This window comes from Phycodurus eques, chromosome 11 (assembly GCF_024500275.1).
Source record: "Phycodurus eques isolate BA_2022a chromosome 11, UOR_Pequ_1.1, whole genome shotgun sequence".
NCBI lineage: Eukaryota > Metazoa > Chordata > Actinopteri > Syngnathiformes > Syngnathidae > Phycodurus > Phycodurus eques.
This window is the reverse complement of record NC_084535.1, coordinates 16,298,137-16,321,556: the sequence shown is the minus strand read 5'-3', so window position 1 is coordinate 16,321,556 and position 23,420 is coordinate 16,298,137. Positions and strand designations below refer to the sequence as shown.

At 42.9% G+C, this 23,420-nt stretch overlaps 1 protein-coding gene across 1 annotated transcript in view; it reads left to right on the top strand.

The window, feature by feature from the left end:
- The window catches only part of unc5b (unc-5 netrin receptor B), a 54,130-nt gene extending 31,855 nt beyond the window's left edge, over positions 1-22,275 (top strand). Inside the window, 17 exon segments of the mRNA XM_061690264.1 lie at positions 2,148-2,378; positions 2,856-2,999; positions 3,252-3,355; positions 6,339-6,446; positions 6,448-6,520; positions 6,857-7,024; positions 8,701-8,865; positions 10,802-10,834; positions 15,616-15,810; positions 16,202-16,570; positions 17,519-17,606; positions 17,805-17,979; positions 18,061-18,300; positions 19,944-20,093; positions 20,210-20,374; positions 20,461-20,639; positions 22,066-22,275. Coding sequence (XP_061546248.1) covers positions 2,148-2,378; positions 2,856-2,999; positions 3,252-3,355; positions 6,339-6,446; positions 6,448-6,520; positions 6,857-7,024; positions 8,701-8,865; positions 10,802-10,834; positions 15,616-15,810; positions 16,202-16,570; positions 17,519-17,606; positions 17,805-17,979; positions 18,061-18,300; positions 19,944-20,093; positions 20,210-20,374; positions 20,461-20,639; positions 22,066-22,231 — 2,753 coding nt within the window. The 3' untranslated portion in view covers positions 22,232-22,275.
- The last annotated feature ends 1,145 nt before the right edge of the window (positions 22,276-23,420 follow it).

The window sequence follows — 23,420 nt, the reverse complement described above, 5'->3', positions numbered from 1 at the left end:
GAGATCAGAATCCGAATCACAACTATGTTTATTTGCCAAGTATGTCCAAAAAACACACAAGGAATTTGTCTCCGGTAGTTGGACCCACTCTAGTACGACAACAGACAGTCAATTGACAGAGCACACTTTTGAGACATAATGACATTGAGAAAAACAGTCACTGAGCAATAAAGGGTTGCTAGTTATCTGGTAATGCCGGGCCAAATTTTTATTTATTTATTTTTTTGACAATTTTGCAAAAAGATGCAGAGTCCTCTAGCACTTTGAGCAGTTTGAATAACTAATCTCGCAATAGTCCGGTGCAATGACCATTGTGAAAGTTTCTTTTCTGGTTTCATGTCAATCCATAAAATGTAAACGATGAAAAATCTTTATACTGTAACTGAAACAGAATACTGGAACTTAATTGAAATAACTACTAATGTCATTTTAGGATGCTGGCTGACCTCCCATTTGTTCACATTTCCAAATATTTTTTCTAGTAGGAAAAATTGGAAATTGTAAATAATCCGTCTCTTATTTATAACTATGAAGTTCTGGGCAACTGTTGAAATTCCAATGTGTACAACCTCAGGGGCATTCAACAGGTTCACTAATCACTAAACCGTATTGTGTTATTTTGGCTTACTTTGTTGTCCTCCAGCCATACATCATTCATTTATTTTTCTCATACATCACTGGCCTTATCATTGCTTTAAAAAAAAGTGAAAACATTTTGTCAATACAGAGTCTTTGTGTAGAAATTCTTTGGATAGGTTTATGTGAGAGGCTGTCAGGAGATGCTCTGTAAGGATGACTAATAGGTGCCTTTGGGTTGAGAGAGAGCTCTTTAACTATACCTCCACCATTGATTAGAATCCCATAAATCCCACTGATCTTGGCTTTAGAGGCTCCTAAACTTGCACTCCTGCTTGCCATTGCTTTCAGCCTTGCTTTGCTCTAATGTCTGAGCAAAGAGTCTGTCAGGGGGGGAAGTGGGCTAGAGGGTGGTTCGTGGAGAACTGTTCATGTTCCTAAAATAGAAGATTGTAAGTCTAAGTAGTTTCTCTTGTTCTAAGGTTGTGGAATAACTGCTCATGTTGAGCTTGATACATTTATAACACCATGAAAATGTACATGACCCGAGTCTCATTGTTGAAAGCCTTCACACGTTTTAGTTTTATTGAACAATGATGCTAAATTGTGATATTGCCATGTTTGAATGTGAAAAACTTGAAGGAATGATGAATTTAACACATTGATGGAATTTGTTTAAGCACCACTGGAGCCGTGTAAAAAAAAAAAAATTTTTTTAAATGCCATCTCCTAAAATACAAAGCATTTCAAAACAATGACAAATACCTTTTGAAAGCATGCACTGTGGTAACTGCTCAGCTGCTGTGGTCTGCCATAAGTTCTCTTATTGAAATATAAAAAGGTAACTCCACTGAGGCTCAACATTATTCCTCTGTCCTAGTTAACCACTAAGGTGTAAAGTTCATCTCGGTTTGCCATGGTACAGATCCGTAAACTAATCAGGTTTGCGTTTCCACTGGAGGGTGCTAAACTGGGGTGGTGATAGCTGCATCGGCTACAAAAGTATTTACATCATACCATAAAAGAGATGTAATTACCGGTAAGAAAACAAAACAAAAAATAAAAGTGACACACTGCTAACAGTTCTAAAATATCTGTCAACAAGAAATTGAAATTGAAAACTTTTTATAATATTTCATTTTAAAATTCCTCCCTTCAGTGTGATTCTTTTGGACAGTGGTTTTCTTAACATCAACCTGATCTTACAATATAAGTTGCATTGAGTTGATGCCTGAATTCTAAAGACAAAAACAGTTTGAATAAAAACTAAAATGATGGAAGATGGTGTCCTTTCTACCAATAAAAGCTCTATGCAGAAATGTCAGTGGGTATGTGTCGTATTGAGCACGTCACCAGATAATGTCAGGATCAGAGCTGCCTCTCCAATGAAGGTCATCCGCAACTCCCTTATTTAGAAACGTGGACTGCTGTGATGTCTTTGGAAGGCCTTTATTGACCATATCTTGGCAGGCTGATCCACAGAAAACCAGCAAAATTAGAAATGCTGAAGTGTTTCTTAGGAAGAACAATCATTTCAATCAGCCCCTGTCTTTGTTCGTCAATGTTTTCAGAGAGCAGCGACTACAGTGATGCTGAGGTTCTCCCGGACTCTTATCCGTCAGCACCAGCAGAACCTCTCCCAGAATTCCTGCTCGAACCAGAGGATGCTTTTATTGTTAAGAACCGACCCGTTCAGCTTCGGTGCAGGGCGTCACCAGCAACACAGATCTACTTCAAGTGCAATGGGGAGTGGGTCAATCAAAATGATCATGTAACCAGGGAGAGCTTGGACCAGAGCACAGGTGAAGATCAAAGATGCCCAGTGAACAAAACTACAGACACTCAGCAATGCCACCTTGTATTTTACAGACCTAAACAGCATACTCAGTTACAAACATCATTTTCAACTACATGTGTCTGCGTGGGTTTTCTCCGGGCACTCCGGTTTCCTCCCACATCCCAAAAACACGCATTAATTGGAGACTCTAAAATTGCCCGTAGGCATGACTGTGAGTGCGAATGGTTGTTTGTTTCTATGTGCCCTGCGATTGGCTGGCAACCACTTCAGAGTGTACCCCGCCTCCTACCCGATGACAGCTGGGATAGGCTCCAGCACGCCCGCGACCCTAGTGAGGAAAAGCGGCTCAGAAAATGGATGGATGGATGGATGGATGTTCCATTAGTTCCTTCAAGGTTTTATGTGCACATTAACTGCAATTGGCCTGCCGCCAACTCATAGCAAATGTACATTATCTCTCTCTATTGCTGTCTCCCCACAGGGCTGGTGGTGAGGGAGGTGGACATCTCAGTGTCAAGGACCCAAGTTGAGGAGCTGTTTGGGTTGGAGGACTACTGGTGTCAGTGTGTAGCCTGGAGCTCAGCTGGCACCACCAAGAGCAACCGCGCCTACGTCCGCATTGCATGTCAGTTTTTGGCAACTTTTTGCTTTTCATGTCATCTGTCAAGCATACGTGCAAACTAATATGCTGTCATCCGGCATGACTGTGTGAGTTGTTGAGTGATTGACAGTCCTGTTTTGAAGGTACATATGGGAGAAAAGAATGACAGCGTGACACTGAAATTACATAAACTCTTCTTTAGTGATTGAACTGAATGGCGTTCAGCAGTCACAAAGCAACTTTCACTTACTGCAGATCTGTGTTTCTGCCCTCTAGACTTGAGGAAAAACTTTGAGCAGGAGCCACTGGGGCGGGAGGTGCGACTGGAGCAGGAAGTCCTGTTGCAGTGTCGCCCCCCAGAAGCCATGCCCCCTGCTGAGGTAGAACTCTCTCACATCACCCTCGTCTTCATGTGATATTATTGTTATTATTGGAACCGGGTAGATACATTCGATAAATAGGCTACCGTCCATCACCACATAGATTTTGTGTGTAACATTCAACCACTAAAACATTTTTTTTTCTATTTAGGAATGCCAGAAACAACTTCAATGTGACATCTTAATCAAGATATAATGTGCTTTACTATTTGTTTCACACTAAATTAAAAAAAATTAAACACTATAAAATTATATCGTTAATGCTAAAATGTGCATGAACAATATAATTTTAGTTAAAGAGCTGCTCAATACTGGTGTGTATAGATTACAGAAACATGAAAAAAATTATTTTGGTACACCTATAATGTAATTTTAGGGCATCTGTGGGACAAACCTTGCATTGTCCATCCATCCATCCCATCCATTTTCCTCCGCTTATCCGAGGTCAGGTTGCGGGGGCAGCTTAAGCACGGAAGCCCAGATTTCTCTCTCCGCAGGCACTTCGTCTAGCTCTTCCGAGGCGATCCCAAGGCATTCCCAGGCCAGCCGAGAGACATAGTCTCTCAAGTGTGTCCTGGGTCGTCCCCGGGGTCTCCTCCTGGTGGGACGTGCCTGGAGTCCCATCCACTGCTCCTCTCAATGCAGAGGAGCAGTGGCTTGACTCTGAGCCCCTCCCGGATGACCGAGCTTCTCACCTTATCTCTAAGGGAGAGCCCGGACACCCTGCGAAAGAAACTCATTGCAGCCACTTGAATAATCTTGTTCTTTTAGTCACGACCCACTGCTCGCAACCATAGGTGAGGATAGAAACATAGAACGACCGATAAATCAAGAGCTTTGCAACATTAGATGCTGCACCGATCCGCCTGTCGATCTCCCGGTCCATTCTTCCCTCACTCGTGAACAAGACCCCGAGATACTTGAACTCCTACACTTGGGGCAGGTTCTCCTCCTTGACCCAGAGAGGGCACTCCACCCTTTTCTGACTGAGGACCATGGGCTTAAATTTGGAGGTGCTGATTTTCATCCCAGCCATTCCAGCGTCATCTGCAAAAACCAGCAACATGATAGTGATGACATCAAACCAAATCCCCTCAACACCCCGCCTGGTCCTAGAAATTCTGTCCATAAAGGTAACGAACAGAATCTGCAACAAAGGGCAGCCTCCAACGCTCATTGGAAAAGAATTTACTCCGATTTACTGCCGGTATTGTGGAACAAACTCTGACACCGGTCATACAGGAAGCGAACAGCCCTTATCAGGAAGTCTGGTACCCCGTACTGCCGGAGAACCCCCCCACAGGACTCCCAGAAGGACACGGTCGAACGCCTTCTCCAAGTCCACAAAACACATATAGACTGGTTGGGCGAACTCCCATGCACCCTCGAGGACCCTGGTGAGGGTGTAGATCTGGTCCATTGTTCCATGGCCAGGACGAAAACCACGCTGCTCATTCTGAATCTGAGATACGACTTCCTGATGGATCCTACTCTCCAGAACCCATGAATAGACTTTACCAGGGAGGCTGAGGAGTGTAGTAGTTGGAACACACCCTCCAGTCCATCTTCTTAAAAAGGGGGACCACCACCCTGATCTGTCAATCCAGAGGCACTGTCCCCAGTGGCCTGCCCCCCACAACATCCAGGGCCTTTAGGAACTCGGGGGGCCTGTCACCTGGGGGCCTGTCACCAAGAAGCTCGTTAACCACCTAGGTGACCTCAACCCCAGAGATAGAAGAACCCACCTCAGAGTCCCCAGACTCTGCTGCCTCATGGGAAGGCGTGTCAGTGGAATTGAGGAGGTCTTCGAAGTATTCGGCCCACCGAGTCAGACGCCCCATCCCCAGTATACACAGTGTTGATGGTGCACTGCTTCCCCCTCCTGAGATGCCGGATGATGGACCAGAATTTCTTCGAAGCCATCCGGAAGTCATTCTCCATGGCCTCACCTTACTCCTCCGATGCCGGAGTTTTTGCCTCAGCGACCACGAAAGCTGCGTTCCGCTTGGCCAGCCAGTACCCATAAGCTGCCTCCAAAGTACCATCGGACTCCTTCTTCATCTTAAGGGCATCCCTCCGCTGGTGTCCACCGACAGGCCCCAACTACCTTACGGCCACAGCTCCGGTCGGCTGCCTCAACAGTAGAAGCACGGAACATGGTCCACTCGGACTCAATATCCCCCGCCTTCCCCGGGACGTGGGTGAAGTTCTGTCGGAGGTGGGAGTTGCAGCTCCTTCTTAAGGGGACTCTACCAGACATTCCCAACAGACCCTCACAATATGTTTGGGTCTGTCAGGTTGGAGCGGCATCTTCTACCACAATTTGAGCCAACTTTACCGCCAGGTGGTGATCGGTTGACAGCTCCGCCCTCTTCCTCACCTAGGACGTGTTTGCCATGGGTGACCCTACCAGGGGCGTAAATCCCCAGACAACTTAGGCTCCTAGGATCAAAAGGACATACAAACCCGTCCACCATGAGAAGGAATGGGACCATACATTGTGTGGTGGTTTAATAAATATGTTAAGCACTGTAAATATACAGTATCATTAACAATTGGCAGACACTTGGTGAAAGCCAAATAAGCTATTAATTATTAGGAATTAATTTTCCTATTTCGTAGTGAGAACCCTATAGATTGTTAATGAGCTCCAAAGTCAACTCCGTTTGTACACCTCCAATGTCTCTTTCCATAAATTTTCAATGAAACCTTTTCAAACTGTCAGGGATTATTGATTATTGATTTGGAAGGATGTCCAAAATACTAGACTAATTAATGATGGCTTCCCAGGGCAAAGTATGAATAAATGATGAAGTCTTCAAAGTTGTTTTGCCAGTTTGAAATAATGCAGATATGCAATATATTTCCAGATTGTCAGAACTTTGTGACTAATTCCAGGGATTTTCCAACAAAAATACTGCATGTACTGGATATTTTCCATGAATGTATAATGTTTGAATAATGAAGTTCGGTCTCCTTTAAGGTGGACTGGCTGAAGAATGAAGATGTCATTGACCCTTCGCAGGACTCCAACTTTCTGATTACCATTGATCGCAACCTAATAATCAAACAGGCCAGACTCTCGGATACAGGCCAACTACACTTGCTTGGCTCGTAATGTGGTTGCCAAAAGGCGCAGCAGCACAGCAACTCTGATTGTTTACGGTAACAAAGTTCCTCTCCTCTTTTTTTTCTCCTGTACAATTCAGTAGAGCAGGTCATCCAGTGACCGAAGGGTCATTGGTTCTAATCCCGGCTACGACTGTCCGCATTTCGAAGTGTCCTTGGGCAAGACACTGAACCCTAATTTGCTCCCAGTGGGCCTGGCAGCGCCTTGCATGCCCATTGGTGTATGAATGTGTGTGAGAGTGGGTGAATGTGAGGCTTTGTGAAGCGCTTTGGGCACTGTGATGGTGTAGATCAAGCGCTATATAAGTGCAGTCCATTTACCATTCAAGTGAAACAAAGCTAACATAGCCCTTTGTTTTGTGTCTTTGTCAGTGAGCGGCGGATGGTCCTCATGGACAGAATGGTCCGAGTGTAACACCAAATGTGGACGGGGTTGGCAGCGAAGAACACGTAGTTGCACCAACCCTGCCCCCCTCAATGGAGGAGCCTTCTGTGAAGGCCCACCCTTCCAGAGAGTGACTTGCACCACACTGTGCCCAGGTTAGCATGACCATCTCATCTGTCTTATTTCTTGTCCCCTGTAGTCACGCAGCTTCACAAATGACACTTTTTAAGCAGTTACTTCAAATAACTGGGGCAACCAGAAGAACATTGAGCTCTGTATTTTTTTTCAATTGGTTAATTGACATTAATGACGACCTACACCAGGGGTGTCAAACTCAAATTCACGGTGGGCCAAAATAAAAAATTGGGACAGCGTCACGGGCCAAACTCAATATTTAATGAAAAATCACTGCAATGTGCATGTTTCCCTTCTCTGCAGAAATGTAGCGTTAAAGTTTATTATAGGACAACAAGCTTAAATTTTGCTTAAACACTGAATCTGGAATAAACAAACTTTAATATTATAAACACGATAAATCAAATTTGCAATAAAAGACACTGGTATTTGTTTGTTGTTTTGTATTTATATAGATAACATTAATTCTTCTGTCTCTCCATCTTCTATTTATCTATCTCCAACTACCTTCCTTTTTGATGTAAATCTATTTTCAAAGGTCAACAACAAAACAACCCCCAAAAAAAAGAGTGTCCTTCAATAAAAATCCAAACTTCAAACTATTAACAGTCCCTTGCCAGGAGTTGATAAAGGGCATTAACAAAAACATTAATTCAATTAAGTTATATTCTTTGTTACAGCCACTTTGCTCCGCACACGACAAACAGGTCTGTCTTTTACTTTAGTGAACAGACAATCTGCCTCCCACTTGTCTTGGAAGTAAACCGTTTTCCATCTTTCGTTTGGCCATTTTTGGGAAGGGGAAGTGTAAATTTGCTCGAGGAGACTGGTAGCATAATTGCTAACGACTGCAACAGAAAGGGAAGGGGCGCTCGCCGGTCTAGACTGATGGGCCTACACACTGGCAAAGCATTCTGAGATTTGTAATATTAGTGGCGCATGTGCTCTGTACTGGCGGGCCAGCTCTAATACACATTTGATATGGCCTTGCGGGCCAAATATAATTACATCGTGGGCCAAATTTGACCCACAGGCATTTATGACCTATACCCAATTTAGGGTATAGGTCTAAAGGCTTCAATTCACTCTAGTAAACTCATGCAAGCACACTATTATTCAATTTACAATAAGTGAAGTTTGTAACATTAGATTAACGAACTGTTAGAAATAAAAAAAAATTCAGATGATAAATATTAACAAAAATCAACCAATGTCACAATAATGTAATTTAATGAGAAAATCAGATTTAAAAATAATAATAATAATAAAAACCTTTGCATAAAAACCTGACCTGAACAAGAGAAAGAGAAGTTGTTTTTGGATTCAGAGATGCAAAATTGTCTTAAATCAGTTTTAACAAAAGCATAGACAACTTTAAATATATATATATATATATATATATATATATATATATATATATATATATATATATATATGTTTGTAACCCAGTGCTACAAACATATATATCAAACGTTGCATCATCACTTGTGAGACTTCTTGCTTTGCCTGCCACACCACCATGACTGAGAAATGAAACCATAAAAGGCATCTTCAAATTGCTAGATGAGCCACTTTCACCTATTATATTTGTCCTCTATGTCATGTAGTTACGTCACGCTCGATTCATCGCTGTTACAGAATCGTGGTGTGCTGTTGCTAGTTGATTTTCTCACCTCTAATTATTGTGTCATTGCAGTGGATGGAGGCTGGACAGAATGGGCAAAGTGGTCTGCCTGTGGCACAGAGTGCACCCACTGGAGAAGCCGCGAATGTCAAGCTCCGCCACCCAGGAATGGAGGCAAGCACTGCAGCGGGAGCATGATGGAGAGTAAAAACTGTACCGAGGGTCTCTGTACACGCAGTGAGTAAATGTTGAACTCGTATTTCAACCTTAAATCTTCCACTGGACCATGAATACACACTATATCTCTGCGAAGATTTCAATCGCTTAGTATCTGAGAGACGGCACGGTGTTCGACTGGTTAGCACATCTGCCTCACAGTTCTGGGGAACGGGGTTCAAATCCCGGCCCCACCTGTGTGGAGTTTGCATGTTCTCCCCGTGCCTGGGTGGGTTTTCTCCGGGTACTCTGGTTTCCTCTCACATCCCAAAAGCATGCGTGGTAGGTTGAGTGAAGACTCTAAATTGCCCGTAGGTGTGAATGTGAGTGTGAATGGTTGTTTGTTTATATGTGCCCTGCGATTGGTTGGGGACCGGTTCAGGGTGTACCCCGCCTCCTGCCCGAAGATCGCTGGGATAGGCTCCAGCAGCCTACGACCCTAGTGAGGATAAGCGGTAGAGAACATGGATGGATGGATGGAGTATCTGAGAGAATGTAGAGTTTCTAAGGCCTCCATCAGGACTCATCCCCTTCGATTATATTTGTTGCCCCAGGCGGTCATTCAAATGACAATAGAACATCTTTTGAAAAGCAATTTCTTTGCACAGTCAGATCATTTTATCGGGTGCAGTGCATGTCAAGTGATTTCATACAAAGATGTATTCCTCAAGGTTTGAAACCTTGCAGTAGCATCAAAGAACATGAATCCTGCAGAGACAGATGAAAAGAAAAATAGCTACATCCTAGACAGATGTTTCAAGATGGAACATGTTACTTCACAAAGGAAGAAGGCAAGCGACCCACTTCTGAAAAGCACAGATGGAAGGAAATAAGAATGACACAGAGTCGAAAACCTAGCGCTCTGTAAAGCATATTAGAATGAGTCAGACTCGCCCTGACGCCGAGTGTGCGCCCCGTGATGAGCAGTGAACGATTCAGTTGACAGCGCGACACACATCAAAGAGGCCGCATATACTTAAGAGACATCTACAAAAAGACACAAAAGCAGCACGCCCAAATATTCGGTCAAACCCCTACTAAATTCGACTTGGAGGATCGGATGCATCCTCCGAGGAAAGAGTGAGCTTCACTTCGACTCTGAGAAATACACGCGATTCCTGACACAAACAGTCTTGCATGGAGCAGCAGATTAGAAAAATGTACTTTGTGATCTAACACAACAGTCTCGGGAGATCGCCAGGAAAAGACGCACCCGAGTTATTGTGACACGGAGGGAAGATGAGAAGCAGTCCACTGTGGACAATCTGTGAATGGGTCACTTAGCAAATTACCTACTGATCGCTGATTGTTTTTATTATTTCAAATACTATTTGGCTCTCTTGTGTCTCATTATTTGTCTTCCCTTTGAGGGGAAACAAATGCAGCTGTCATAAACGTCACTTTTTCGTTGCTGTCTTCCACTGTTGAATGAAGGAATGTGGTGATTTGATTTGTTTTTTTTTGTGACCACCCAGCAAAGATTTAGATTCTAGGTCACGTCATTAGGTACCCCTGCATTGTTTCAAGTGTACTGATGAGTGTATTTTGGTGTAGTGCTGCCAGGAGAGAAATGTTTTAACATGAAAACGAACGTGATACAACACTCTGCAGGGTGACTAGAAAGATGTTAGCAGCCTTGACAGCATGATTTCAATCTTCTCCTTCACGCACCACGCACAAAGCCATCTCCTGCCACCATCTATGTTAGTCATTTTAAATCTTTTTTGATTGTCGTTCTCGATCAACAAAAAAAAAACAATGGCACTGGCCTTCGAACAGGGCTATTCACTCACATTTGAAGTGATTACTATTTTGTCTTTTGAATGTACCTCGAGCAGTCTTTATATTCATTTGTATGGGACACTTTGCTTGTGCATTCTGTTACTCCCTTTGATTTGTATGGTGTTGTCTATTCATTTCATATTTTTTTCTGTCTTGTTTTTTTCTGTTCATACAGATAAAATGGTTTCTATTGAACATGCAAGCCATCGTAAGTTCGCCCACCACCATGACGTCACTGTTTTTTGTTTTGTTTTGTTTTGTTTTTTTGGCTTTCATACTCGGCGGTGTCTGACGTCTCTTGAACATCTAACATCTGTTGTGCACAGCGTTGTTGTTATCTCACATTCACTTAAGAGGATGTCTCACCTTTCTTTCTCACCTTCACATCACAACTTGCTGCAGTTGAGAATAAATCGAAAAACAAAATGTGAAATAAATAGAGAATCAGCATGTTCAAATGATGTCTTCTGAGCTGTGAGGTGGAAAGACAGCACAGTTGATTTGTTCAGCTAATCTTTGATTTGGTTGAAAGTTAAAATGATACTAATTCCTTTAGCGCAATGTGACATGGGCTCAGGGGAGTGCAGCCTAAGTAATGCATCTAATTCCCTATTGTTCCGCTTCTCGTAATAAGTGCGGACGGCTGTCAGATTTGGTTCCATCGTGCCACATGAGCATGGAAGCGCTCCTCTTCCAGCGAGTCAGCCTCTCTCACCGATTTTTCCTTCACACTGCTCCTGTCCTGCATCTCCTTCAACTGCTACTCTGTCTTGTTCTTCATCGACTTTCTTCTCTGCCCTCTCATTAAATAACAACCATATACAGTACATCTCCTCTCCATATTTTTTTTAACAAATGGACACGTTTCTCTCCTCCTCCCTTACGTCCGTCTTTGTCTCCAACCAGGCAAGCTCAGGGTTAAGGCTTGTTTATACTCAGCCGGGCGGTGACTGCGCTGACGTCACTACGGCTATCCCACGTGCAATTTGCCTTTATACTCGAGCACAACCCACGCATGCTGTTTTGAAAATGTGCTGCAGTTCTCATTCATGTCGCTACGGCTAGTATTGGCTAGGACACCACAGGGTGGAGTTTCCGCTGCATTTTTTGGCCATTTCCGGTAGCCGTTTTTCCTTTCCTTTCCGTGACAAGGAGCAAAGCAACAACAATGGCGACCGTGGAACAGTGCCTGCTATAACAAATGGACTTAGATGACCAGATGATACATTTAATTATAATCGATCAAGAAGGTGGTATGTGGAACCAAGGGGAACGCTGAGTACGTCATCACAGCATGTGACTAAAAAAGACCATCACGAGAGATGATCCCCGCGGCATTCTACGCGCAGCAACAATTTTTGCCGTGTGCGTGTCAAGTGACTCATAGGGGCCGCGCAACCCCTATGCGTCGTTCACGTGATGCGATGCAGGTGCTATCGGCAGCGCGGGCGCTGGAGTATAAAGAGGCCTTTAGAGTCATTTGATATGTATTGTGGCTTCAAATAAGGATAATAGTATCTTCTCCATTGTCTTCAGCACCATCTGATGATGGTGGACCAGCCAGGACCCAAGATACCTTTTTCAGAGTTGTGTGCAGTGTTTTTACTAAATTTGGCACACACAAAAATTATATGTTTAAAAAAAAAAAAAAAACCGATTCTATTCCACAGTTGCATCTGGTTGCTTTAGTTTCTGACCCGGTCTTTGCTTAAATTACATATTCAAACAATTACATATTGGACCATGTGCAGTATTCTGCCAAATTTGCAGTTCGACTTTGGTGCGTCATCCTGCATTGGTACCATACACACAGAACTGTGAGAAAAATTGTCAACAAATTACAATTCACAACTGTAAGGGGAACCCACGCGCAAATAAAAGGAGCAATTATTCCTAATCGCTGCTTTCGGTAGTTAGGGTTGAGGAGGCTGCATTGAGCAGTCTAATCCCAACCAGCAATCAGCCAGCAGGAGATGAAAGAGATGGAGCCCAGTGGGGAGCAGGTGAACATAAGGCCAACATCTTCATCCAATGTTGCTTTTACGTCTTTCACTGTTTGTCATTGTTGTTTTACTGCATGATCCTCTTAAACGGAATGGAATAGTGGAAACATCCCAGCAGGAGTGTTGGCAGAGCCATCAAATCGCATGCTCGCGTGTAGACGAGAAGTGGTACTGGCCGCTGGGATTGCGCCTCCTCTTCCTCGCTACTTCATGGCTGTGAAGTGATCAGCTCTTCAATGTTATTAAAAAAAGGAACAGATGGAAGAGGAAATCCTCTGTCCTCATTTTAGATTTCTAAACTTTATCCAAAGCTATAATTGGCTCCATCTCATTTAGTGATATTTTCACGATTAGTACTCATCCAGGGTCTTTGCAAATGTATCAAGCTCGAATCAGGACATCTCATATTTACTCACCAGTACTCCTACTCTGGTAAATGAAAGAAGATTTAAGTGAGGTGTTTGCTTTGGGCTCTTTAAAAAGAATTATATAGTGTCTTTCCCTTATTGGTGTAGTGCATTTGGTCAGGAGTCAATACAAATGCACACTCCAATGCAGACCAAATCAACTGACCAAAAGAGCTCTTGGGTTTGGTCAACACCCGTTCAGATGGTCTTGGAAAGTCTTGTATAAAGTAAGCGATACTTGAGTCGAAGTACTAGTATCCTAACAGAAAATAACTTTGGAAGCCATTAAAGTCACCTAGTGGAGTATTACTTGGGGTATATTCTTAAAGTATATGACATTTGCTGTAGTTAGGGATTCAAAGGAATTTTCTGATATTAAATGTACTTAACTATTGGAAGTAAAATAATTTTTAAAATGAGTGGTTGGATTTTTATGTTTGTATTTATTTTATTTTTATTCATTTAGTTTCTATCCGGCCTCCAGCCTTCCTGTGTGGAGTTTGCATGTTCTCCCAAAGCTTGTGTGGGTTTTCTGCGCGTACTCCTCCCACATTCCAAAAACATGCATGTTAGGTTAATTGAAGACTAAATTGTCCTATGTGTGAGTAGTTTGTCAGTGTTTGTCTAGATGTGCCCTGCGATTGGTTGTTGACCAGTCCAGGGTGTATGCCTCCTCTCCTCCGAAGTCAGCTGGGATAGGCTGCAGCATAGCTGCGACCCCCATACCCTAAGCAGTACGGGAATTTGATGGATGGAGAGTTTACTTCAGAGGTATACTGCGTGTTGGCTAATGAGCGAAGTTAGCCTGACCATTATGCAACGCTGAAAAGAGAGAGAGATACTGTACTTCTGGTGCACCCATATAAGGACTTCCTCATTACCTGCATCTCATTTCATGATCTCCCGCGACAAGTATCCCTTCCACATTAGTCCAGGAACCACTATTCTTCTGCTTTGTGCTCCCTGGTTCAGAAATTAATAATAATAATAATAACTTTATTTGTATAGTACCCTTGAAACACGTTCTCAAAGTGTTTTGACAGACAGAATAAAACAAAGTACACACCAAATATCACAATTGTATCTCATGAAAAACAAATCTGAACAAAACAGTGAAGCCCCAAGCAATGCAAGAACCCAGCTTGCCCAACTGAGACCAAGAGGGTAGATGTAGGATTAAAAAAGAGAGATAGGTAAGTACAGCTAAATAAAAACATGATACAATGGAAATACTATGTAAAAAACTCAAATATATAACATAATTACTATAATAACATAATAAAAACCAAATGAATTAATAACTATTTAAGTACACGTAAAAACAAAAACAACAACATAAAATCCATTAATAAATGAATGAATAAATATAGATATACGCAAAAAATCTATAGAAATAAAAATATTAATAAATTCAGAGAAATAAAAAATTAATAAAAATGGAGGAGTACACAACATTACATAAAAGCCGGTCTGTAAAAGTGCGTTTTAAGAAGTAATTTAAAAGATGCCACCGAATTTGCGTGTCTCAGATCCTCAGGCAGATCGTTCCAAATCGAGGGGCTTGATGGAGAATATCTATCAACAAACACTTCCTTTGGATATCTTTTTGTCATAACAAGTAACAGAGATGTTTAGGGGTATCATAGTAAAAGTATACATATTATTGAGGCATTTGGGAATTTTATTTAGTCATTTCAAACTGCTCCAAATTGTACAATTGTCAAAACAAAAAAAAAAGAAATTGTATTGGCATTACCACATTACCTGTAGCCTTTCATTGCTCAATAACTCTCCGTACTGTGTTTTTATGTCTTAAAAGTATTTCCTGTCAAATAGCTGTCTGTTGTCGTACTAGAGCGGCTCCAACTACCGGAGCCAAATTATTTGTGTGTATTTGACATACTTGGCAAATAAAGTGTGGAGGTGTGAAAATTCTACTTAAGTACGTAACTAAGGAACAAAGTTTTTCTGCCCAGTTATATTACATGACTGGTCCTGGAACTGCTCAAAACAAACTCTGGCACACTTGACCTCAATCCAAATCAAATGAATGAATCAGGCATTGGAGGCACATACAGTGTTGCTATTCGCTGGTGACATCTAAATCTGATGCTGCTTAACTAACACCCTCATTGCAGTGAACTCCCGCTATTCGTGGGGAATTAGGGACCGAGCCCTGCCGCGAATTGCAAATATAATTGAAACCCCACACAAAGGTTTGTAATTGCCTAAAGATGCCACATAATGGCGGCAAAGCATTTTTTTTCTATTGGACAAAGCTATGGCCTGACTAAATGAAGCTCCTCCCCTTTGTTCAACATTATCACCAAGATGCCACCAGATGGCATCAAAGCAATATTGTGATATGAGACAAGGGGCTGGCCTTAGCACAAAAACAGAGAATAGGTGGTCTTTCCAGCGATTAATCCGCGATAGGTTCCCAGAAAAATCAGACGATTGGTGAATTTGCAAATGCTGAGTATGCGGGGGTTTACTGTACTCATATGACTAGCACTTAATTAGCCGCTTTTCCCCTTCAGCGATCTTTGTGTGTGCAACCTTTTGTGTTTTTCTTTCAGCGTTGGCGCCAGAGATGGGTGTAGCAGTCTACGCCGGTCTGGCAGGGGCGCTGCTGCTGTGCGTGATCCTGGTGCTGTGCGTGGGCGTGCTGGCATACCGCCGCAGATGCAGCCACCTCCATGGAGACATCACAGACTCTTCTTCTGCCCTCACCGCTGCCTTTCACCCTGGCAACTACAAGCCTCCCAGACAAGGTCAGTTGATACACCCAAACAGACACACACAGTGTTTAATTTCCTGTTTTTTTTTTTTTTTTTTTGCTCCTTTTGACCCTACTCATAGAAGTGTTTCTTCACATTTCATTCCACTTTCAGCAGTTTTCTATTTTTATCAGGAATGCTTTTTATACCATCAGAACATTATCTCCTCTCACGTAGACAGTTCCCCCTGCTTTTACCGCATTACATTTTTTAGAGTTCAAAGCATTTGTCATGGTATCTTTTCTCTTGTTCTGTCCATCAAATATTAATGAATAACATTAATCCATTTCACTTGCATCACGTTTTGCACTCTCAGCTGAGGCCACTTCATTTTTGCAGATAAAAGAAGAGCCTCTTTCTATCTCATGTGTGTGCATGTCCACAGATAACCTCCACCCTCTACATCCATCCGCTCCTCCCGACCTGACAGCCACCGCGGGGCCATTCCGCGGCCCGCTCTTCTCCTTGCAGCAGGGTGTTAACGAAAACCACCACAAAATCCCCATGACCACTTCCCCCCTGTTGGACCCCTTGCCCAGTCTCAAAATCAAGATGTATAACTCCTCCACCCTTTCGTCGCTGGAGATCCCCGCTGACATGTGCTCAGGAGACAGCGAGATCCTCAGCCTGAAGTCGGTGGGCACCGGAGGGAGGGAGCGACAGTTCCACAGCCACACACTGTCCAGAGAGCCTGGGCTGAGCACCAGCGCCACCCTGGGCCATCTCGGGGGGCGTCTCACCATCCCCAACACAGGTAGGCAATGCAGGCATTTACATTGTTCAAACTTGTTACCAATAAAACATTGTTCAAACTTGTTACCAATAAAACTCATCACATCAGTAACAGGGTCCTGAAATTGGGAGATTATCAAGAGAGATTATCAAGATTATATTCACACGTAGCTACTCACAATTTGTACTGTACTTTCTAATGGTGGAACGCACTTTTGTCAATGAGTTTTTTTTATCACAGTTATCGTAATGCAAAGTGATGCCATACAGCAGACCTATAATGCACCTGGCATCGTCACGCTCTTTTGTCATGCCGGCAAACGTCTTCACACTTTTTATTTTATTTATTTATTTATTTTAAATCTCCACTACTGACCGCTAACAATGCTGCTTCGCTTCCTCACCATTCAGTGGTTGGCATTATATTTTAGGTGCTACTTTATGCACACCGCTTCGCCTCATTAGTAAATGAGGGAGAGAGAGAGTGAAGGGGGAAAATAGAGTGCCAATGACCACCCCAAAAAAAAAAACTTTCTTTAAAAAAAAAAAAAAAAAAAAAAAAAAGCCAACCCGTCTTAATTAAAATGCAGATTTCCAACTGTAAACGAGATGACTTGGCAAGTCATGGAGTTCAAGTCAAAGCCAAGTCAAGTCTCTTGGCTACCAAGTCCAAAGTCAAGTCTTTTTTTAGTATTTGGAAAGCAAGTCGCAAGTCATTAAACTGGCAACTCGAGTCCCCCCATCTCTGATTGAACTTATCTTTAAATACAGTATATACATCTCTGACAGTATCATTCTAAACTGCGTATTATATTTGTGAAGACAATTTTGTAGACACCTGGTTAAGTAGGATATCATGAGAATGTCCTATTGTGTCCCGTCAGTGTTACTTGCATATAAAAATAGTTGAAAAATGCATTTATGTGAACCAGTCTCTCCCAGATTACACAAAAGACACCTTCTGCTTTAGGTGTGAGTCTGCTGGTCCCGCCTGGCACCATCCCCCAGGGGAAGTTCTATGAGATGTACCTCATTATCAGCAAATGGGACAAAACGACGTAAGTGTCCGTGATTTCATCTTTATTTGCAACCCACGTGTCACAGTGCTTCTCACTTCAGATGGAACTATTGTGTTATGCCTCATCTGATGCTGGACAACAGAAATGTCAGCTTCAACAAAAGCACGCCTGTGCTCTTTGAAGTTGAGTGTGATGTTTTGGCAGCTCTTAAAACGAATTGTTGTGTGGCATTTACAGGTTGCCCTCTGAGGGCAGTCAGACTGTGCTTAGCCCCGCAGTGAGCTGTGGTCCGTCTGCTTTGCTGCTCAATCGCCCCGTGGTCCTCACCTTGCCCCATTGTGCCCAGCTAGACACACCAACACCTGACTGGACACTCACATTCAAGACACAGACCCACCAAGGAGCATGGGAGGTGAGACTGCTTCATGTGTGAATGAGACAATGCTCTCCTTTGTAACCATGTTGTTGAGACCCAGTTCACTCCTCCCCCCAGGAGGTGCTGACAGTGGGAGAGGAAAGTTTGTCCTCTCCGTGCTATCTGCAGTTGGAGGAGGAGTGTTGTCACGTTCTCATGGAGCAGCTGGGCACGTACGGTCTGGTGGGTCAGTCGTGCCCTCCGCAACCCGCCTGCAAGCGCCTTCAATTGGCTTTGTTTGCACCGCGAGCACCCTGCCTCTCCCTGGACTACAGCCTTCGCGTTTACTGCATCCACGACACCCCTCATGCGCTCAAGGTGGGAGATGGTCACTTTTTTATGTTAATTTTCTATTTTCCTTTTTCTTCCACATGGTACCTTTTTCATGATTTTATGTTGTTTTCTAACCTTATGGTGTCTATCAATCAAACCATATTGTCAAGTAGTGGCCTCGGCTCAAAAAGACGCTCTGCCTCAGTAAGTTCTTTCTACACAGCAAGAACCCATTTTGTGAATTACTCTGTCAAAGGTTGCTATAGAGACTCAAATTGAGGAAATGGTGGCACACATGTAATGCTGCCACCCGCACCCCAAACACTTTTTCTGTGAAGCATCCATTCAGACCTGACAAATGACTGCATTTCACTAGTAACTTGAATTTTAACTTTTAGACTGCCTGTAATTACTGTATCTGCACAGCTTCACTGGCACGCATGACTTTTCACCACCTTACCCTAAGAAATACCAAATATTTAACGAGGCATCTCTGAAATGTAGAATTCATCACGTGCTTGGTTACAAAAGAAACCCATTTGAAAATCCACAAAAATCATCCGTAAATTATGCAGTAGAAGAAAAAAAAACAATCATTCACTGCTGTTCTCTTCTCCTTGTTCTCTTCTTTCTGATGAGCGACTTCCAACCGTTTCTGGTGCGGCGTAATACCGCAATTGCTGTTAAAATGACACGTAACTAGTGTAACGATGGTCAGATAATAACAGTTTTCATGATCTCAGAGGTTTTAGAGCCACAGGCAGCCAGAAATTTCATCTGCTGGAAAAACTTCTCAAAACAATACAGAGACACGACCAAGAAACGGGTGGTGCCAATAGGTAGCTGCAATTGCCTTGTGTAGAGTGTAGATGTATAGAATAATGTATAGGTAGGTGGATAGATGGATGGGTGGATGGAGATAGTGTAGATAGATAGATAGATGGATTGACTAGAGAAAATATGGTTGAATTAATTATGCTTTATTTATGAAGTATAGATGTGCCATGTACAGTTTAGAGACATTCCGGTTTCCGCTTTCAAAAGCCTGTTTACTTCCCAGCCACAAAATTAGCTATACACAAGAACTGCATCAAAGAAATGTGCCTTCACAAATATCTTAATTTTTTGACAGCGAAGTTAACAGTGTTTTATAATAATTAATATGTTTTTGTTATCACAGCTACAAAGATGGGCAAAATGTTAGAATATTTCGACACAACCGCTAACTGCAACCAGAATAATACACATTTTGTGAGATGAATACCTCCGAACTGGTTAGCACATCTGCCTCACAGTTCTGAGGACCCGGGTTCAAATCCGGCCTCGCCTGTGTGGAGTTTGCATGTTCGACCCATGCCTGCATGAGTTTTCTCCGGTCACTCCAGTTTCCTCCCACATCCCAAAAACATGCATGATAGGATAATTGAAGAGTCTAAATTGCCCGTAGGTGTGAATGTGAGTGCGAATGGTTGTTTGTTTATACAGTATGTGCCCTGTGATTGGCTGGCGACCAGTTCAGGGTGTACCCCGCCTTTCGCCCAAAGATAGCTGGGATAAGCTCCAGCACGCCCGCGACCTTAGTGAGGATAAGCGAATGGATGGATGGAATACCTCTGATCAGATGTGCAGGTGTCCATACCAAATCCAAGCTGGAAGTAAATCCCAAGGCCTTCGTTTTCTCCATACAGGAAGTGCTGGATCTGGAGCGGAGTCTGGGTGGGGTCTTACTGGAGGATCCTAAGCCGCTGCTGTTTAAAGACAGCTACCACAACCTGCGTCTGTCCATCCACGACATCCCTCACACTCACTGGAGAAGCAAACTATTGGCCAAGTACCAGGTGAGTCCCCTTAGCCCGCAATCTGAACACAATGCTGTTAATAGCATATCGACATTGTGATACATTAATAATAGATAGTGACTGTGAAGATGCACTTCTTTGATTATTTCTAACAGGAGATCCCATTCTATCATATTTGGAGTGGCAGTCAGAGACCTCTGCATTGCACATTCAGCCTGGAGAGAAGCAGCCTGGCCGTGTCACAGCTCTCTTGTAAAATCTGCGTGCGACAAGTGGAAGGGGAGGGACAAATTTTTCAGCTGCACACCGACATCCAGGAGGTAATGTTGAGATCCTCGCCGCTCAGTGCACAAATCACCAAGAATGTTCTCAAGCCTTTTCTGCTTTTTTTTTCTGCTCAACGCAGACGCTACCCCCTCACTCGCCGCTCCCTTCAGCAGGCTCCTGTCTGCCTTCTTCTCAAGTAGGACCGTATGCCTTCCGCTTGCCTTGCTCTATCCGCCAGAAGATCTGTGCCAGTTTGGACGCGCCGAGCGCCCGAGGGTGTGACTGGAGGCTACTGGCACGCAGTTTAGGCTTTGACAGGTCAGCCCTAAGCCTTATTCTGTCAAGACCAGCCATATACTTTTTGTGGAGTGTTTCATAACCTTTATTGAGCCTAGGCCCATATTTTACATTGGAAAAAAATCTTACAGCACACCACCAAATATAAATGTCACTAAAATTATATTTACTGAAATAATGATAACTGGTAATAATAATAATACTGTTGTATGACTGACAACAAGTGGATACACAGATTAATTGTACCTTCTGCCATCAAGTAGAAAAGCATTACATTGTTCTGCCTTTCAATTTACATCGCTGGCATAGGTCGAGGAACAAAAAATTCATTATTTGTAGTAAATAAATAATTTTCGGACCACCTAAGTGAAATTGGATAACACCTGATGATCACTCACACCACACTAATGTGCCATGGCACACTGGCTTGGAATCACTGCTCTGGCGTCATCCAGAGAGTGTTACGTGATAACGTATGCAGTGAACCAAACCCCAGTTCAAATAGCGAAAATATGCAAGTAATTGATGCAATTTTAGATATATATTTTACATACAGTGGACCCCTGCATATTCACGGTTTGGCATTCACGGAGTCACCTATTCACTGATTTGTTTTTGAAGGGGGGAATCTATCCCCACATTTTTTTTGAGGGGAAAAAAAATCCATAACCTTTTTTTTTTTTTTTCAATGATAATAAGCATCAATTATTCACAGATTTTCACTATTCACATTCATGTCCCCCAAGAATTAACTTGTTTTCATTGATTTTCTATCGTATGATTAATCAATTAGAAATAAATTAATATCAACAGCAAAAGTGAGAAAATATTCTTTATTATTATTTTATTATTACTCTTTTATGGTGGAATAGTGAAATGGTGATGTGCATATCTGCCTCATAGTTTTGAGGTGTTGGGCTTGAATCCGGGCATGTTCTCCCCGTGCTTACGTGGGTTTTCTCCGGGTACTCCGGCTTCCTCCCGCATCCCAAAAACATGTTAGGTTCATTGAACAACGTACATTTTCCGAAGGTGTGACTGTGAGTATGAATACAGTATTTGTTTGTCTATATGTGCCCTGCGATTGGCTGGGGACCGGTTCAGGGTGTACCCCGCCTCTCGCCCAAAGTCAGATGGGATCGGCTCCAGCTCACCCACGGACCTAATAAGGATAAGCGGTCTAGAAAATGGATGAATTTACATTTTTTAGATTCACAATTTAAAATTGTTTTACTTCACCTATGAATGACCTGGCCCATTTGTCCATTTTAAAAATTTAATTTGGCCCTTGAGCCCTGTCCATCCCCGGTATATAATATTAAATATGACCGTACAGCACTGAATGACCTACAAAAGATTGACTCTATATTGTATTTTAATGTAATTATATTGAATTATCCGTGATGGACTTTCCGTTGACTTTCAGTATAATTTTCCCCCTCTAAAGGTATTTGAACTACTTTGCAACAAAGCCCAGCCCCACAGGAGTTCTGCTGGACTTATGGGAAGCTTGTCACCAGGGCGACGCAGACCTGGTCTCACTGGCAACGGCTCTTGAAGAAATGGGCAAGAGTGAGGTGCTCGTCGTCATGACGACAGATGAGGATTGTTGATCAGCGGAGGAAGAACAAGAACAATAAATGCGACTAATCATAAACATGCCTATGAATATGTCGACTGCGACACGGATGGTGAAGCAATTTAGTTTCTTTTCCATGTACTCGATTACCTCTTTGTCACCTCTTCACCAACTCATTTCCATAACCACTCAGCCTGAATCCTCCAAAGCAATGTTGAGATTTGAAACCAGTTCTAAGATGTTTTCTCCTTAGAAGTCTGAAAATGACCACATTCATGTACTGTATATAAATAGAGCTGCTTTCAGGGTAGAAAACAAAAAAAGAATGTATTCAGCCCCCTGAAGTCTGAACAGTATGACAAAAGCGTACGTGGGATTACCCGTGTTTGAGTAGCAGAATGGAAGCTCATGATGGAACGCCATCACACCTCAGGCCAGCCGCCTGGTTGTTTTGTCACCAACGCAAATCTCCATTGTCGTTGCGGGCGTGCACGAACAACCTGTGTGTTCGAGCACCTCGGGCTGCAGACGCACACCGACCATAAAGCGGTCATTAATCGGCTCTCGCTCAAGACTGGCTCGAGTTTCTCGCTCATTGGCTGCGGACGAATCAGAGAAAGACGAAAGGAAGGGTCCTGGTTTGAACGCCTGGCTTTGGGCTCTTCTTATCTCATCGAGTAGAACGAGTGACTGTTTCTATTGTGCTAACAAAATGCCTCAAAGCCTTGGCGTACACACTACATCATTGCAATTGGCAGGGGGTGCTTGGGTGTAATCTCTCCTCCCACTTTGCAGCACTTGCATCCAGTGAGGATAAATTGCAAGTTTTCTGATCATCCTTGAAAAGTTTCCTTTTGGGATCGCTCTTTATATTTGGGGGTTGTTTATCATTGCTGCTCTCGTTTCCCTGTTGTTTGCCTGTGTACTAATTCTACTACAGTATACCCGGCGGCCATGGATTAGATTTAAGCATTCCGCAGGTCACTCAGTCATGGAGAACAACAACATTTTGTACTTTTGTTTTCATTCAAATGTGAGACAGAGGAGCCTCCAAAGTTGAACACCATCTGTTGCGGGATGCAGATTAACCTTCATTTTGATGGAATCACTGGGAATAATTAAAAATGGATTGATCTGGTCCATCATTAAACCTTGACCGTACAGGCAATGTTTTAAGTAACATTTTAGCATTCTTAACTGTCATACAAGTACAGTGTTGCACA